The sequence below is a fragment of the Ammospiza nelsoni genome, chromosome 9 (genome assembly GCF_027579445.1).
Source record: "Ammospiza nelsoni isolate bAmmNel1 chromosome 9, bAmmNel1.pri, whole genome shotgun sequence".
NCBI classification, from domain to species: Eukaryota; Metazoa; Chordata; class Aves; order Passeriformes; family Passerellidae; genus Ammospiza; species Ammospiza nelsoni.
Genome location: NC_080641.1, coordinates 22,442,360 through 22,461,322, shown reverse-complemented (window position 1 = coordinate 22,461,322; position 18,963 = coordinate 22,442,360). Strand labels below are relative to the sequence as shown.

The 18,963-nt window shown below is 36.1% G+C and overlaps 1 protein-coding gene across 3 annotated transcripts in view; it reads left to right on the top strand.

Annotated features, from left to right (window-relative positions):
• The window catches only part of PRKACB (protein kinase cAMP-activated catalytic subunit beta), a 64,599-nt gene extending 46,186 nt beyond the window's left edge, over window positions 1–18,413 (top strand). For all 3 annotated transcript variants that reach the window (XM_059478240.1, XM_059478239.1, XM_059478241.1), the window contains exons 2-10: window positions 1,723–1,784; window positions 2,704–2,832; window positions 5,218–5,316; window positions 6,318–6,400; window positions 6,912–7,038; window positions 9,170–9,265; window positions 10,749–10,871; window positions 12,894–13,058; window positions 16,127–18,413. In XM_059478240.1, the coding sequence (XP_059334223.1) occupies window positions 1,723–1,784; window positions 2,704–2,832; window positions 5,218–5,316; window positions 6,318–6,400; window positions 6,912–7,038; window positions 9,170–9,265; window positions 10,749–10,871; window positions 12,894–13,058; window positions 16,127–16,252 (1,010 nt within the window). In that variant the 3' untranslated portion in view covers window positions 16,253–18,413. The remainder of the gene's footprint in view (window positions 1–1,722; window positions 1,785–2,703; window positions 2,833–5,217; window positions 5,317–6,317; window positions 6,401–6,911; window positions 7,039–9,169; window positions 9,266–10,748; window positions 10,872–12,893; window positions 13,059–16,126) is intronic.
• The last annotated feature ends 550 nt before the right edge of the window (window positions 18,414–18,963 follow it).

The window sequence follows — 18,963 nt, the reverse complement described above, 5'->3', positions numbered from 1 at the left end:
TGATCAAGTCATCTCTGTTCTCCTAATGGAAAAAGGATCATCAAACATGAATTTGGACATTGCTAGTTTCCGGTTTTTGTGTTGAAAATTATTTCATGCCACAGGAAATCCTGTCCGATCTTCAAATTAGGATAATTAAAAGTCATTACATGAATAACCTCTATTACTTATAAACAAAGGAAATATTTTCGACACACAGGATAAATACGTTAACATTTTTTGCTGATTAGCCACTAAAATATTTTTAACTCTCTGTTTTAATACCATTTTACCAGTTTCTTTGATACAAACTGTGTTTTTATTGCACTTCTTAACCATAAATTTAGAGTACTGAATATGTTCCTCCTCTGTGATGTTGCTTGTTTCTCTTCAAATAACATTGCTGAGTGGATATCATGCTTTAGACACTTTCCTAATGTTGAGGTCAGCCAGAACTTTTGACAACTTCTATGAAATTACCATTTTATTTAGTGGTCCATCAGAGCCAGTGGTAGTGGGAGCCATAAACCTCCTTTGAGTGTTTTGTGATAATCAAGTCCCATAGCACATCCAAGAAGGGGGGAAAAAAGGAAAAATAATAATTTACAACCAGCCTTCTCCAGGGCTGCTGCTGGAAATGTACCAGTATAAGAAGAGTATTTTTGAAGTTTTCTTTGTCAACATTAGTATTCACTGAAAAGTACAAGGAAGTTCTGATTCATCAAGTGATTTGTTTACAACCTGTTATAAACCTAATTTTTTGACTGTCAGAATGTAAAATACAGTTGCTAAAAACACAGAGTGCTAGATATTGACCAGAATAATCTTGGCATATTGTGGTGTATTTTTAGCAATTGCTTGTGGCAGAACGTCACAGTACAGAAAAAACACTGTTATTAATGTTGTATTATGTGAAATGATTCAGAGAACACACAACCAGTATGATATTTTCTCGATTCTGTGACTCTTTCAGAACCACAGCAATGTCTGAAACACCTCCCATTAATGACTGTGCATGAAGTAATCCACATTGATCTGGCTGAGCATTGATATTCAAAAAAAAGAGAACAGCTGAGAGATGATCTGAACAAAATATTTTGGTGCACATTTTAAACAGTCATCCAGAATTTTGCCATTGTACATTCCTTCAATTTCAATGGAAAATCAATATTAAAACTGCATATTCTCTGACTGTGGGCATGCCTAATGTGCAGTGTTGTTGTAGCCCTGTGCTTTGTCTTTGCTTGCAGTAATGCTGTCCATTTGGTCCTTGAGCTTGCAAACAGCCTTTATTTAAAGGTGATGAGGGGAAAAAGCAATGAGATTGACATTACACTCAAGCAGCTGAAAGAAAATGCAACATTTAAAGAGATAAGAAGTCAATCTTTGTGGAATGGCTATTTATAAATGTTAGGTGTTTGGTTTTTTCCCAGCTGAATTAAGAATGTCTGACATCACCTTAAAGCCTGCTTGCCTATAGAGTATTTGAGCTCTTAGAGCTGGTAAAGTTTAAGTAATTTGTGTAGAATGATGTAGTTACTCCAGAAAGCTTAGATATCACCTGGAAATAGAGTAGAACTTCTAGAGGCATTGATGCTTGCTTTCATCCATGGTGAAAATAGCATATTATCAATTGAAGAAAGAAGTTGATAATGAAGCTTATGTATTTTGTTAACAAACCATCTCCATTGCACTCATGATGAATTATATTAATTGAAATGTACCTTCTTTGTGTGTTTTCAGTGAAAGAGTTCCTAGCCAAAGCCAAAGAAGACTTTTTAAGAAAATGGGAAAGCCCCCCTCAGGTATCAGTCATTTAAGCATTCAGTAATTTTCTGTGTTGCATTTTTTGGATAATGTTATCAATATGTTTTCAGCCTGTAATGAGTAGTGCAGAAATAATTTTAGTGTAATTTGTAAAGGATTTTCAGGTTGTTTTGATGCCAGTTTTGTCACTTTCATCAAAGTTTATCAACAGAGATTATCAAGTCTTTTCTAGATTTGAGCTCATAAAATGCTCCCACTGAACAACGTTTTCTCTTGTGAGAATGATGTTCACAATGAACATGACAAGACTCAAAATCTATTGGCATGTTTTTAGTTGGCTTTTTTTTTAATACCCAGAAGGATTGGCACATCTGTAATTTACCATGTTAATAATTTCTGCCATGCTAGTAAGTGGAATTAAGAGTATTAAGACTACTGCATAGTGCTTGGGAGCTGGTTAATGAGCTTGTTAGAGTGAAGTCTTGTAAAATTTGGAATTTTGGGTAAGATTCTTGTTCTAATGCAATATTTGAGATGCTATGGAAATGAATGTCTGAAGAGCACATCCCCAAGTACATTTTCTCAGACAGCTCTCATGTAGAACTCTTTCTAGAGCTTGGGGTCTTTTGCATGTTCTAATATTCTTGATCATGAAGCATGAAGGGATTATTTAACTGCATGTTATATTCATGATCTGTTTACTGCTAGATGTTCCTTACTAAGCATATATGGACAGCTGTATGGACAAATTACAGAAATGTTGATTCTTCTGTTTCAATTAGTGCAATGTAAAATCTCTTTTTTAAAATTTGACTGATATCAAATTATAACAGTATAGTTGGCTATAGTTATCTTTGTTAAATGTAGTATTTCCCAACTCTTTTCCATAACTGAATTCATACAGTTAAAATTCTCTTTGGTATTATTGTAAACAATGTGATTATATCCTACATATAGAATACTGCTGGCCTAGATGATTTTGAGCGGCAAAAAACCCTTGGAACAGGATCATTTGGGAGAGTAATGATGGTGAAACATAAATCCACAGAACAGTATTATGCTATGAAGATACTGGACAAACAGAAGGTTGGTATAATTCATTGGGGGTTTTGTGCTACAGAAGAGTTTGATTTTTTTTTTTTTTTTTTTTTTTGCATAGAAAACCCCATTTTTTGCATCTAAAGCATTCTCCTGTTATAATGGTGTCTAACTTGTATTTTTAAAAAATCTAATGAAGTTAAAATGACATTCCAGCATAGTACAAATAGAGGCAGCCCAGCCATTTCCACCTATGTGGAAATGTGCCTCAGCATTACCTCAGCCTGGCTGGTGGCAGCCTGCAGCAGAGCATCCCAGTGCTGCACAAAGAGTCCACCACCAAATTTCAGAGTCTCAGCTGTTTTTTTTACTTTGAACCCTTTTTTTGTGAATGGCTGAATTGTGATTACTGGAGGAGTTCAAGAAATAACATCTTACTTCAGAAAGCTGCCATAAAAATACTTCAAGAGTTTTTTTTTTTTTTAAGTTAATTAAATTCATTACTACCTCTCAAAATTGGAAAGTTATCTGGAAAAAGCAAAAAGGTCACATTTTTAACAACTGCAGTGGACTTGCAGTAAATGATTCCCAGGATTACAAAGATGTTTGCATCCAGACATCAGTCTTCTTTCATAAATTAGATGGTTTTGTATATAATAAGAAATCTTGATGTGTTCCTTTATGAAATACCTGTTTTTTCAACTTATCTTAGCATAATTATTTTTTATGTATTCTATTAGAAATATATTAGTAGCTTCCATTAATTGTTAGAAAAATAAAGAATACATTTCTGTCTCTTTGTTTATGACAGAAAATATACAGCTATCTGAAATTAGACAATGGGCAGGCTGCCTATAATTTTTCATTTCCATTTTGCTTGAAAAAAGGGAAAGCATCCAGTGAATGTCTTTTTATCCAGTCTCATGCTTGATTCATAGAACATGAAAAAAATGTAATGGGTGTTGATGCAGCCTGGAGTTTTCTGTGTAAGGATGTTATTCCTTTGTCTGCCTTGAGTTAGGAAGGCTGTAACATGCCACTGCTTGACTAGTTTAATTAGGTAATTGTTTTTGGAAAGAAAAAAATCCTGAACAGGAGCCTGGGCACAAACAAGCTGTTGGAGAATCTGCCATTATACCATTTGGTATATGGGAAGCTGACACTGGCCATGCCCTGAGTCTGTGCTGAAGTGTGAACAAGCGGGGTCTGAAGGCCCAGTTGGACATTCTGAAGTGTTAAACAGCAGCTTCAGCCTGTGGTGTTGCTCCATCCCCCTGCAGTACCTCCCTGGGAGCAGATGCAGGAGCAGGAGTGAAGTCTGGTCTGGCGTTGCAGCTGAACACCTCCCAGACAAGAGCCTTGGCTTTCTTGCTTGGATGGACAAGATCTTTCCAGCACTGTAGCTTTTTAGGGATGAAGGAGATACTTCCCACAAATGAGTTGATTTGAGCAAAACTTTATTTGTACCCTGAAACCCATTTGGAATTCCAGATCTCCATTATTTTCTTTGTATGATGTTTATTTCAAAACAGTAGTGAGTTTTTTATAGGTACTACTTTTTGCTTCTAAAATTAAATTTAAGTACTATTTCATTCAGGGTTGGAGTATCTTGATTATCTCTTATTTATAGCAGTTAGATTTGATTTCCAAACATAAAAGCAGACTTGTTTTGATCACTCATGTACATGTTCTTCTCTTTTCCTATGGAGTGAGGAAAAAAACCTTAACTTTACTTGGAAATCATGCCATTCTGAAAATGGGTTATAGATAAATTGTGCAATTGGGATTAAGTAAAATGGATGTAATTCATTATGCACCATGGGGGTCTAACACAAGAAAACTGATTATTAATTGCTGAGGAGGAATGAACAGAAACCTGCCGCTTGCTGCCTTGTTAGTATCCTAACATTGTAATGAATTATAAGTAACTTGTTCATAAAAATGGATATTTTGAATTTGTATTCTCCTTAGTTTTGTCACTAATGTGTGAGCTGTATAACATAAGCCTGTTTACTTCTGTTCACAGGTAACAAAATTCATAATTGTGTCCTACACAGTTTCCTGCCTTTCATAGCAAAGGGTCCAAAGATCAAGTGGACTTTATTGAAGTGCTGAGAAAGTATGGCCATAATAAACATAAACCTTTCATAGAAAATGCAGACAGGTTTTCCTTACTGACTCATACATTTAGCAAATAGGAAGAAACACTATTTGTAGTGTTGTCTGCCAACCATATTACACAAGTGTTACTCTTTAAAATGTTATTAGACTTTTAAGTCCTTTCTTGGTGCTGTTACTGTACTAGGAATCCATAAGGTTTTTCATTTTCTGTAAAGTTACAAATTTGCTTTCAACTAATTGTTTAACATGGAAAAGTTTATCAAGAGCTATAAAATATCATACTTAAGCTGAAGATTGTTTTTTCTCTCCCAGGTTGTCAAACTGAAGCAGATAGAACACACACTGAATGAGAAGAGGATATTACAAGCGGTGAACTTTCCTTTCCTTGTTAAACTGGAGTATTCTTTTAAGGTATTCATTACATTCAAAGTAGTTGTTGGGTTTCAGGGAAGTGCATGCTTACACTTTAGGTATTAAAATATATAACTTTTACTGTACAATAGTTCAAGTATTTTTGTTTTCAAAGATGCTTCATTTGGCACTGTTGCCAGGGCTTGAGTAGGAGTGGAGTGCACTCGTGTACACTTCATATACCCCCGTTCATCAGGTAATGTTTGAAAGGATATCTCCAAATAAAAAAATTAAAATTAAATTAAGTTAAACTCCTGAGAGTTTTCTCTTCTCTTGGAGGGCAGCTGGATTGTACAGCAAGGGAGCTTTAAGGCATCATTTTACCTTTGAGAGATATCAAAGCGTGTCTTCTGTACCACTGTATAGAATGGTAAATTTGTAATTGTTCTGCAGATCTTTTTGCTTGAGATTTATACCTGAGGCAGGTCTTAATGACAGTTTTGACTATGAAGGACAGTTTTAACATGAAGCTTCTAATTTAATGACAGTACATACTAGTTAGTTTGTAAAGAAATTGAGAAGCTTTCTAGTTTATGGAGTGATGTGTGCCTTCTTTTTTTCTTTTTTCTTTTTTTTTAATTTTAAATGAGCACACATGTTCTACCTTAATCTCTAGAGGTTTGAGATTTGGGGCAGGGGCTGTGGAGACAAGAATACCTCAGGTTGTCAGTTATAAGTATTGAAGAGTTCAAGGTCTTGCCTTGCAGTAAACATCTTACCCTCTCTTCCCTCAGGTCTCTTACACACCAGTCTGCATCTGGACCTCGCTAAATGTCTTTATCAGATTTGCTTTAAAATATATTTCCTGAGATATATAATGCTTCTTTTGCAGTTTTTCAAGAATTTCTACCTATGTTGCATTACATTTGCCAATGTCATTGGATGGCTACAATTTTTCATTTTCATTCATTAATAACATCTGCTTCACGTAGGAGTTGTAGAGACTCTAGCATGCCTAATGTGCATTTATGTGTGTTTACTTGTCTCCCTAATTTATTTAGGACAATTCTAATTTATACATGGTAATGGAGTATGTTCCTGGTGGAGAAATGTTTTCACATCTAAGAAGAATCGGAAGGTTCAGGTAAGAGTATTAATGACACTATTCCTTTTAAAAAGCCTAATTTGCTGATTTGGGAAGAGGGGTTTGTAAAATTTGTTAGCATTGAGGAAAAATTCTGAAGGGTTAAGTGCATTTACCCCTTGTTCAGTGGACTTAAATTAGGCAATGAAGAACTCCTATTTATTTTTCATTTAGTTAATACAGGCATTTGTGATCTGTGCATGATAGAATCTTGGAATTCCTATGCATATTGTCACTGAAATTCATGGTAGTTTCTAAAAGTAAAATTTGAAGTCAAAGCTCTGCACTGTGGGATACATTTACCTTGATTTGCTTGTGTATTTTAGCTGCAAAACTTTAATTTAGGTAATGTATGTATCAATTCTGAAAATGTTTGGTTTTGCTCTTTCTTGTTGCACAGTAAAAGAACCAGTTAAAAGATACTTACTTTGTCTGTGCCTGACAGTAAGGTGGTTGTTTTGGTACCTTTGCATAGCACTGGGGTACTTAATATTCTTTTAATTCTTCGCAGTGAACCACATGCACGGTTTTATGCAGCTCAGATAGTGCTAACATTTGAGTACCTCCATTCATTAGACCTCATCTACAGAGATCTAAAGCCTGAAAATCTTTTAATTGATCAGCAAGGATACATCCAGGTATGATATTTTCATATATTTAGGGATGAAGTTTTGTCTTGCAGTGTAGATTTAGGTAATTTGAGAAAATGTGTTGAGAATAAATGGTCTGTTAGTATGTTTGTGTGGAGCATTCAAATGCCATACAGTCTAGTAATGGTTAAAACCCTTGGGTTGTACTTCCTCTGACTAAAATTAAGTATGCACAGTAGAGCTGTCTGCAGTTGAGCCAGTTGTCAGGATTTCCCTTGGGGTCTGTGGTGAGAAGTAGGTGATTACATGGCTCTGTTCATCTGACCTATTTTATATGTCTGCCCTAGAACAAGATGAAGGATGCCCTAAAATGTCTGTTTCTCTGCACTGTCTGTATAAGGAGTTTAGGAAAACCAGCTTAGATATTAGCCCTGACATGATAGTACTTAATCATGTACTCCCACCCTTGGAGAGTCTGAGCCTTCCCAGCACAGCTGGGGTGGGAGCTGAGTTGAGGTCTGCACTGCAGTGCTCAAATAACAGCCTTTGTTTTACAACAGCCTCTCATGGCACCTTCTCATCTTCCTCTTATCTCTTATGCTTTTAGCTAAATGGCAAATGGGAAGGCAGAGTGCAGCAACAAGCGCTCTGTAATGCTGTGCAGTCCTTAAACTTAAAAGGAAGTTCTTCTTCCCTCATTGTGTCACCTTTTGCCACAGCAGAATCTAAACAAGCAAATACATAATAAACATGTTTGAGAGAAGTGTAAAGGATTCATATCTTATGTTGTTTATAACTGTAAGATAATTTTGGAGTCTAAGATAATACTGTAGGAAAAAGATCAGTACAAGCTTAACGTAGCTGGGGAGCACCATTAGTGTATGGCTGGTTTACTCCATTTACTGTGACTGCTTTACTCCAGCACTGGCAGCTCTCTCTGTGCAACAGCATGTTTCTGTGATGGTGGCAGAAGGAGGCTTGTGTTCATATGTTGATGCTGCAGCTCCAAATTCATTTTCTTTTTGTGTTTTAAAGCCATTACTGTTCATCCCATGTCTGCAGTGTATTCTTCACACGTAGACTGATGTGCATTCCCAAACACAGAAATGATTCTTTGCTGACTGAAGCAGGTCTCTCCAGTCAGCATGTCACCCACTCCATTCAGTTCCAGCTGCTGATGCTGTTGTTTCTACCAAAAATGAAAAAAAGCTGCCTTGATAGTTTGGCTTCTTTAGTTGTGACATTAATGTACAGTAACATCAGCACAGGTTGTTGTGTAATTAGTAGTGATTCTCATTTGGTGCAGTATGTTTGCTCAAGGAATGGGTTGAAATTGAAACCAAGAAGGAGGAAACAAAAGAAACAAGCACAGACTTAGTAGCTTGAAACTGATCCCAGAATTCCACATGTAATTACCTGGGTTCTGTATGTATTCCACAATATGGTCCAGGTAAAAACACAGACAGTATGATATTGCATACAGAGTTCTGAAAACTTACTGTAGAAAACATGACAAGTGAAATGAGGAATTTATAATGTTCAAGTACTTGCCATTTGTGAATGCAGTTATTGCTGCATTTTCCCCCCCGGGCCTCAAATAAACAAACATGACTCTGATGATGCTTTCAAAGATACTCAGAATCAGAAGTTACTGGAAGACCTCTTCTATGTTGTCTTATTCCCACACTAGTTTTACATATGACCTTTATACACTTATGCAATAAAATTCAAAATTTACAAGACTGGAGAATATATTGACCCTTTTTGTGATTCATCTATTTGTTAACGAAAGGAAAAGATAAATATCTTGTTTATATTCTTCAAATTTTCAGCATGACAAACAGTCTGATGTTAAAATATAAAAAAAAAATAATGTAATTGCAGTACATGTGGAAGATTAGAAAACCATAGTTTCTAGTGATTTTTAAATTATAAATAGAAGCTGATGTCAGGGTGATAATACATATTTTGTGTTCTTTATGAATTTCATCATGAGCCCTATTTATCTGACTTAGAAGTTCCAGGAAGACTGACTAATAAAGTATATGATACTATGTGCTTTGAGAAATAAATTTTTCCCCTGTAAAAAAAATGGCTTTCCAAAATATTTCTAAAGTACTTCCTTTTAAATTTCTTTGTAGCAATGCACTTACAATCAATTTATTTCTTCTGGTGACAGGTCACGGACTTCGGCTTTGCAAAAAGAGTAAAAGGCAGAACTTGGACGTTATGTGGGACTCCAGAATACCTGGCGCCTGAAATAATTCTCAGCAAGGTACTTTGTCTTGTTACTCAGCCATGCATTTGATGTAGTTAAAGCTTCTCACCCAGTTATCAAGCTCTGAGGGATAAAAAGTTGCTGATACTTCCAAAAATTAAATCTTGATTAGTTAATTGACAAGATGACACAAAATGCAGTCATTGCATTGTAAATATTGGTTTAGTATGCCAAAACTTATGCCAGATAAGGAATTTTCACATAACTGTACCAAACTTTCTACATATGCTTGCCACGTAACTTGTGAGGAAAGAGATTTAGAGAAACTGTCATTAGGTTATTTAACTAACATCCTTATCAGAAGAACAGATCTGAATGATTACATTCTGAAGTGTTAACACACTAGAACAAGAACTCCAGAGGTAACAAGAACTGTGATGGGATGAATCAGTAGTCATTACATAACTAGTTGCAGAGTTTCAGGTTTAAGGCATTTGACATCAAATCAAACATGACAATCCACTGGTTTTACATGTAAAGCACATGCAGTCTAAGCTGACTGTAGATCTGTGTGTCCATTACTTGCATTGCATTCCAACATTAAAAAAAAAAATATTTATCCTATAGCTGTTCAACTGCAGCACTGTTTGCTTTGCAAATGGAAAATATAGAACTGCTTATGCTATAAAACAGTCGTAGTGCATAATGCTAAAGTACACATTTAACATGTGCTTTAATTAAATACCCTTTACAGATCATCAAAAGTGAAAAAAAATACTTTGTTTGGGGAAAAAATGTTTGTTGTTTGTATGTTTTCCCCCTGTGCAGCTAAAACAGCAGAAAAAATTACAATGCATCTACTGCAATGTCTTCACAATGGATTTTCCTGAAAGACTGAGTCTCAGCCCTGAGCTTTGTAAAAAATCTCAAAGAACATATATGAAATTAATGGGTTTGGTGGTTTCTTTGCCTTTCATAACATTGAATAGGACCTACTAATGGTTTAAGGATCAGGCTTTTAAGATCAGATCATAAATGACTCTAACAGCTAATTAACTAAACTTCTAAGCTCTTGTAGCTGGTTAACTACATATGAAACTGAATGTTCCAAAATGTGGATAATCAAGCAAAATGGTGACAGTGTACAATATAGGAAATGTTATGTATTTTGTTGTAATGAAATTTCCTTAAGCTTTGAAGATTTCCCAGTCTGTAAAAAATTGTTTTGATTTTAAATAAATAAGCTGTGCCCATTTACCCAGGAGTGTAAAGAAATCACTGACACTCATCACAGGAATGTGTGCAAAATGCTTTATTTCCATCACTATTTCACTGTCATTGCTGTGTTAGGTTTTAAGTGTATTGCTGTTGGAATCTATGAATGCCAATTTGGTTGGTGTCATTGCAGGTTGTAAGTTCTGCATTAAATGAACAAAAATGTATTTGTTTTCTTTGTATTGCATAAATACATAGATCTATAGTGAAAATCCTAAGCTGTGTTAGAACCTGTACTAACAGTGGCATGTTTCATTTCATTCAGGGTTACAACAAGGCAGTGGATTGGTGGGCACTAGGAGTGTTAATCTATGAAATGGCAGCTGGATATCCCCCATTCTTTGCAGATCAGCCCATTCAAATTTACGAGAAGATTGTGTCTGGCAAGGTGGGTTAAGGCTCTGGGTGTTTTCACAAACACAGTTGTTTTTATAGAACCTGGATTTTGGTGGAGGAGATGCAGAATTCACTGGCCTCTAGACAGTGAGCAATTTGAAAAGGGCCTAGGAGAAGTATGTAATGTACGTTTCATAAGTACAGACATTGTTACTTGAAAAGCAAAGTTATAAAAATCTGTTCCCTGCCTTCAAATTTAAAATGCAAGTTACTAAATTTGCAGACATTGTGGTATTATATCCTTTTATGCTTGGATTAAAGTGATCCAACGACTGTTAACAACTGCTTAGCTGTGTGCTTAATTTGCCTAGCTATTTTCAATAATTTTTTTTTGCAATTTTTGAGAAGCCCTGTATAGTTTCCATCACTCCTAGGTCTCTTTACTTCCACAGTCTTATAGGTAGACATGTTTAGTGTTGTTTGGCTTTCATTGTTATATAAAATTTTTGAAAAGTGTATCCAATGTTTCCAGTTTATTTTTCATTAATATCTCTTAGTGCTGGATAGCAGCAGAATGTAGTCATTCTGTTGTTTCCCCTGCCAGCCAGTGTTGATTCTTTGTGCTCACTTGATTTGTTACAGTTGTTCCCTTCCTTGCCTCCCTACACAGACACATGCTGTATCTCAGGTGCCTCTGTAATTCCAATCAAGGGCAGTACCTCAGTAGGCCTGTGGTGCCCTGCACTGAGGTTGATTCTTATTTAATAAAGAAGGTGATTGGTGGTTGCTCTTTGAAAGGTTTAATGTTGTGAAGCTTCAGCTGTGTCCATGAATATATGGGAATTAATTTACCAGGACATATTTTTAAAGAAATCTTTTTCTTCTAAACTAAAAACAAAATGTTAGGCAGTTTTTGTAGTTTTATCTAATTGGCTTGACATCTGTAAAAGGTTATCTACCTTTTTTACTGAGTCCATGGATGGACTACAGCAGAAATAGTACTGGACATCAGCTCTGGAGATCGTAATTCAGTCCTCAGCTAGCAGTTGTTTACAACCTAGGGTCTTTCATTTATTCTACCTCATTTGCATAGTTCTCTACATAAAAATTTGAGTTAATATTTCCTTACTTCTCAGTGGACTAGATAGTATAGTCATTAAACCTGTGAATTTCTCATAATCTACAATAGAACTATATTGGTAGGTAAACTGAAGCAAGGTTCTTAATAACTGGACTTCTTGATTTTTTAAAAAGTTTTTATGTTAAGTAATTCCATGATCTATATTTACATCATAACTGATCAGCTCAGTATCGGGAGTGTCAAACACTGAGACTATGAGGATGACAAATACAGCTTTCTGCCTGTTCTTTTCCCCTTCCTTCTCTCTGCCAACTCAAATGGTGTCAGTAGATCATTTGTTAGAAAAACCCTTTGTAATTACATCCCACGAATCATCCTCAAATATCCTTTAGCCAGGTTTGAATGAATTGCAAGTCACTAGTGTGCTGTCTTCAAATAGTGCTGTTATGTAAGGCTTCTGATGTTGGTGCATTTAGTTATGAGAAACAGATTGCAGTACAGCATGAAGTTCCAGATTGACTTTTCATATATGATTGCTGAATGTACAGTTATTTCAGAGCATATCTATGTATTTATATGCTATATATATGCTATATACTGTGTCTCCTCTGGATGTATACATATATAATATAATCTAAAAATATATACCTAGAAAATAGCTGAGACTCTCTTGAGATGATGTGTTGTTAAAACACCAAGTTCAACTTAGCTTTTAGATCACTGTTAAATTAAATTAATATCTTGCCCTCTAGAAACTTCCAGTTCAAGAAATCATAAATGGGCAATGTAATGCTACTGATGAAGGCTTTGTGAAACAGAAATGCCTGTGCAACAATAATCATCTCTCTCTTCATGCATTCCTGCTTGATTTGGTTTTAGAAGGAAGATAGAAAATTGCCCTACTGTTTCCCTTTATTTCAAGTTGTTTCCCTTCACAGGGGAAAGAATCAAATTTGTATCATGTTTTTTAATGCTATGGGTGTATAATTTTAGGTGAGGTTCCCATCACACTTCAGTTCAGACCTAAAGGATCTTCTAAGAAATTTACTCCAGGTAGATTTGACCAAACGATATGGAAATCTCAAGAATGGTGTAAATGACATAAAGAATCACAAGTGGTTTGCAACTACAGATTGGATTGCCATTTATCAGAGAAAGGTAAGACCCTTCCTGATCAAAACTACTACAAGTCTTTAAAGGATTGAAGAAAAATTTCTAATTGTTGTGTTTAATTTCCATTCCCTAGATCTGTGACTTCTTAATTGAGAAAGGGTGAAAGTAGTTTAATCTTTTAAGGTTCCAAAGGATATGTATATGTTGAATTATGTTTCTTTTTCTGTGTATTCTAGCCTGGACCTCTGTGTACATTCACGTTCTCTTTAACACACATGTTGTGCATTAGTCTATTTCTGGATTATCTCAGGACAAGGCATCACCTGCCTCTCTCACTTTTTATTTAACCCCTGCTATAGTGGCATCTATAAATACTCCTCCACAGTAGAAATGAATTTGTTTTCCTTTCCAGCCAGCACTCAGACTGAACTTCAGTGTGGAGAAGCTCATGCCAAAGCTAGAGCTTTTTCTTTTCTCCTAAAGCAACCTGCTCTTTCTGTAAAAAAAGCTAGAGATAAGTGATAATATTTAAAGAAATTGGTTTGGATTTGAAATGCGAACAGTCTTGACTATAGAGGCATGAACTTGCTGCTGTAACAGCAGTATTTTAAGGGCCAAACCTGAATACTAACAATAGTTTATAAAAGGAAACTGGTTGTTTGGCTACACAAACTGACAGTACAATTGTTGAATTATTCACTAATGTAGTAATTACTAGAAGACAGGGTACAATTAATGCATCCTGTATTCCTTGCATTAAGTATAGATATTTTTAAGAAAATATTCCCCATTGTGGAATTCTAATTATCTGCTCTTCACTTTCTTAATGGCTCTTTGCAAGGAGGCATTATATGCAGCAAGATTCATTTGCCAGTATGCTGTTTGGGAACACCCAGGCCCCGTAATATTAACAGTGTTTTAATACTGTGTTAAATACTCTTAGCATTGCTAGTGTACTGCTATAGTGAATTACTTTCACATAAATAAGAAATATTTTTAAATGTTAAGAAGTAGTAGAGTCAGAATAACTATTACTAAATTTAAAGGTTGTGAAAACTGATACTGAGTAAGTTTGAAGCTTCCAACTATAAAGAATATTGTAATAGGATCTGAATCAACAGCATGGATTGTAATGTCATTCAAGTAGTCACAGAAATACAGCAATAAACCTTAGACTTATACTAGTTTTTCACAGTGGCTGTTACCACAGCATGTATTCTCTTGAATAAACCTAGTGTTCCATTAGCAGCTAATGTCATGTGAATGGTTTTGGGGTTTTTTGGGGTTTTTTTTGTTGTTGTTGTTTTTGTTGTTGTTTGTTTGTTTGTTTTGTTTGGGGGTTTGGTTTTTTTTTTGTTTTGTTTTTTGGGGTTTTTGTTTTGAGGGGGGTTTTTTTATGCTATTGTCATAAATAAACCAGTCAATTACTTCATATTTTGGATACAGAATCACAAAATTTGCTGATTTGGAAGGGACCCACAAGGATCATCCAGTCCAACTCCTGGTCCTGCACAGGACCCCAGAAGTCACACCATGTACCAGAGAGCATTATCCAAACACTTGTTGAACCTCTCAGGCTGGTGTGGTCACCACTGCCCTGGGGAGCTGCTCAGTGCCCAAACACCCTCTGGGTGGAGAAACTTCTCCTGACATCCAACCTAAACCTGCCCTGCCTCAGCTCCAGGCCATTCCCTCGGGCGCTGTCCCTGTCACTGAGCAGAGATCAGTGCCTGCCCCTCCTGTTCCCCTCTCGAGGAAGCTGTGACTGCAGTGAGCTCTGCCCTCAGGCTCCTCCAGGCTGAACAGACCCAGTGCCCTCAGCTGCTCCTCACGGCTTCCCCTCAATGCCCTTCACCATCTTTGTTGCCCTCCTCTGGACACTCTAATAATTCAGTGTCTTTCTTACATCATGGCACCCAAAACTGCCCCCAGCACTGACGTGAGGCTGCCCCAGTGCAGAGCAGAGAGGGACAATCCCCTCCCTTGCCCAGCTGGTGATGCTGTCTCTCATTTGAAAGTGTTCTAAAGTTCAAGCAGTAAATGAGATATTTTCTGTGCTCTGAGTTTTGCTGTAATAAAGTAACTGAAAATCAATTTAAGAAGACACAGAGACAGGATTCAGATACTGGTAATGTGTGCCTTTGTAGGCTGGATATGTACACAGACTGTGTTCACTCAGGCTAAATCACTGAAACATGTATCTTGTTTTAAGAATAAGAGGATATACCTGTGACAATTGCACACACAAATGCACAAGTTACTGTTATTTCTTGGCAGTGTATAATGGTATTGCCCACAGTCTGGAGTTTAATTTTGTTAGTCTGTGCTGTACCTCTTTAATTTACTGATTTAAACATGCAACACGTCCCCACCATCAGCATCTACCTGGGGGCACAGCGTGGTGTGATCCTCTGCCTCAGCTGGAGATGTGCCTGCCCCGTTTCATTGTCTCCCCACCATTCTGCCTCTGGCACACCTACTCCTTGAGATGTTTGGGAGAAAGATACTGATTACTTTGTGTTTCCAGGTTTGCATCACCTGCATAATTTTTTGTAATTTTGCTTACCTTATAGTGCAGTCTTTGAGTGACTCCTTCAAGTCATTGCTTGTGTCTCATTGTGGCCTAGTTTTTAGAAGGCTTTCACTTCTCACTTGGCTCCTAGGAGAAACTTCATAAAATATGCAGAACAAATTCTTTTCCACTTGAATTAGGTTAGTTTTTATTTGGGAATAGAAGATTGTTTTCAAGTAGGAGGGAGAGGCATTCCAACCTTCGCTAAGATTTTTGTGTGGTGGTGGTGGCAATCAATGTACTCCATGTCCTGTGCTAATGAGCTGGAAGGAGCAGGATCACCTCTGCAATGAGGGGACTAATCTTTGTTTTGAGTCTGTCAGCAAGAGACTAATCTTTTCCAATTTAGATTCACACATCTAGGCCTCCACCTTCCTAGGTTGGTTTTGTTTGTGCCACGACTTAAATCTGTAATACCTGATTTCTTGGCAGGATGTGAGAAGTAATGGGAGTATTACTGTGCTCATTATTACCATGTTAAATCTATTGGTATTTGGGCAGTAACATTTCATTTGCCTTTTTGTATTTCCTACCAATACAGGTAGAAGCTCCATTCATACCAAAGTGCAGAGGTCCTGGAGATACCAGCAACTTTGATGACTATGAAGAAGAAGATATTCGTGCTTCTCTAACAGAAAAATGTGCAAAAGAATTTGCTGATTTTTAGTAGAGTAAGAGGACAAGATGACATCAGGGCTCACATTGGGATCTTTGCACTCTGTTAACAGATGAGGTGGAGCTGAGACCATCATATGTCAAAACAGTTACCTAGTTACTTCATTCCACAAAGCTGACTGAGGTCTTTATTGCCATCTTCCATGTGTGCAGTTTGCACCAACCCTTCTAACTAGGCACAATTAAGCAAGCACTGTTTGTGCAGTAACACAGAATAATAGACCACTTTCCTACTTAACTTTGGTTTCTGTCGTTCTTTGTTTCTGTGTATTGTTCATTTTCCCCCTTTGAAATGAAGTAGTTTTTTACCCAAGAATGCTCCATTTTATTTTGAATAATGTATTATTTGTGTGAGTGAAATGGAAGGTGTTGCGGCTAGTGTGATTTAGACTGAAGTGAAAGATAAATGTTGCTTCTAGTCTGTGCCAGCCAATAATTCATGTCTGTCTTGTGTCTGATGCTACAATTTATAATAATTTTTTAGTAGCTCAGACTAAACCTAGCCAACATTTTTAGCATTTTTGAAGGTAGTATTTATCGCCATATAAATGTCTGCTAAATTAACTTAAAAACATTTCTTCTTGGAGGCTGACCAAAATTCAGTAGAATCAATTGGATGGCTTAAGTAGGGGACAGTAGCTAGACCCCGTGCCTTGGTTTTCTACATCCCTGCAGTTTTCGTCACTGCCTCCTTCCTTTGTATTTCCCACCTAGGCAGTAGGCAGGTTGCCATAACCAGACTGTACCATGGAAAGCTTGCAGTCTCATCAGAGGGAGTAATTCCACCTGGTCTGGACTTTGGACCATATTAAACCAAGTCAACTTACCAGCATTTCAGTTGGCAGGTGTGAAATGGCTTGTTTAAGATCAAGAACCCTAAACTCTTAAAGGAAGTTTTGGTCAGTACTGTAGAGAATTAATTTTGATTCACCTTTTCTTCTTCTGTTTTTTTCTTATTTTTTTTAAAGTAGCCAATGTTTCGGCTCCCAAAGTATTCCTTGCTTCAAGCCTTTTTTGATTAAAAAAGGCATCCATTAGAATAAAAACCATCATGCCACAGACAGCAAAATGCGCTCTGCCATTAGCTATGAAAAACAAATGGTTTAGCAAATGCAAAATAATGTTCTAGATGCATCGCTGGATGAACACGGTTATTTTTTGTTAGCTGTTAAGAATAAGAGGTTATTGCCAAGTTTTTATTCTGGTATACTATATTAGTAAACTGAGGATGGAGTACTGCTACAATCATTTTCTTTTTAATTACAGCACTTCATTCATGAAGAAAAGAGATCAAGTTTAAAAACTGCAACAGCTGAGTTTATTTTAGTTGCGTTGTGTCTTCATTTCTAACCTACTTTCTTTCAATCAATCAGAATGTATGGTCACACAGATACAAGTATTTGGGTTTAATTATGTTTTGTATACTCTCACCAACTGACTTAAAAGGTATTGCTACCATGTGCTAGCTTTGGGCACTTTTACACATTTATTTCAATGTTAATAATCAGCGGCTCAGCACTTTTTTCGGGGTTGCTTTTAAACTTATTCATAGTAGTTTTATTTGAACACTTGGTTCTGGCTGTCTCAGTGACCTGTCTTAAAACAGCACATCTAAAAGTTTAAACTAGACTCATGTTTTATGATAAATTTACATGCATACAAGGATGAATTGTTTTTTTAAAAAATGAGCTATATTGATACATAGCCATTGGATTTGTTTGAATGCCAGTGCAAATAAACAGCTGGCGTTCCTTCCTTTTAATCTGTACGACGCTCCTAAAAGAAAGGCCTTTGTAGACATTTTACAAAAGAGTATGAAACATACCACCCAATGTTCTGTCTGTTTAGGTTGTTGAGCATTTTTGCACAACGTCATTAGGAGGCTGACACTGAATGCAGTCTTTGTCCACCCATATTTACATACATGCAAGAAAAGTATAAGATACTTTGCTGTAGCAAATTTTATGTAACAAAGATATATCGTCACATTAATAAATTTAAAGAAATCCTTTGTATGAAAATGTTAAAATCTTTTGTATTTCATTTAGACCAAGGACATGCTGCTGTATGCTAGCTGTATGCGATAAATTCTACAGTAACTTTGTTGTCGTTTATGAACTTTAAAAGATTTTAATAAATGTTGAAGATCACAATTTGATTCTGTTATGATTTTAATTTTTAATCATTACATTTATAGTTCTAGAAAGGTTCAAAGATTTTTCTGTTCTGTAAAATACTGTAATCATTCATCTTGCGTGTACAATAAGACAAAAGTCTAGGAAATTGGTTCTGATATGTCTGTCTGATATCCAGATTAAATTCTACACGGGCATAAGTGGAAAAGTCATCATAATGCCATGATATTATGCTATTTTTTAATTTTATGAAAATCCTGTTAGAAAGTAAAACACTTTTCCAATATGGCATAATAGACTTCAGTATGGAAATGAGATTCTATTTTGGAAAAGGAGGGGAAGTGTGCAATTTCCAAGGCATTAGTGAGTACATTTGACAATGTGAGTATTATACAACCCTCTCATTTAAACACAGTCATGAAATATAACTACAGAATATTATGTTACCTGTATTTAATTTGAAAAATCCTTTTCACAATATGGAAAAATTGTATATCTATGACAGTAGAAGCTTGTTAATTTTACACATTTGAGGAATTAAGTGTTGAACTATATGGTATATTTTAAT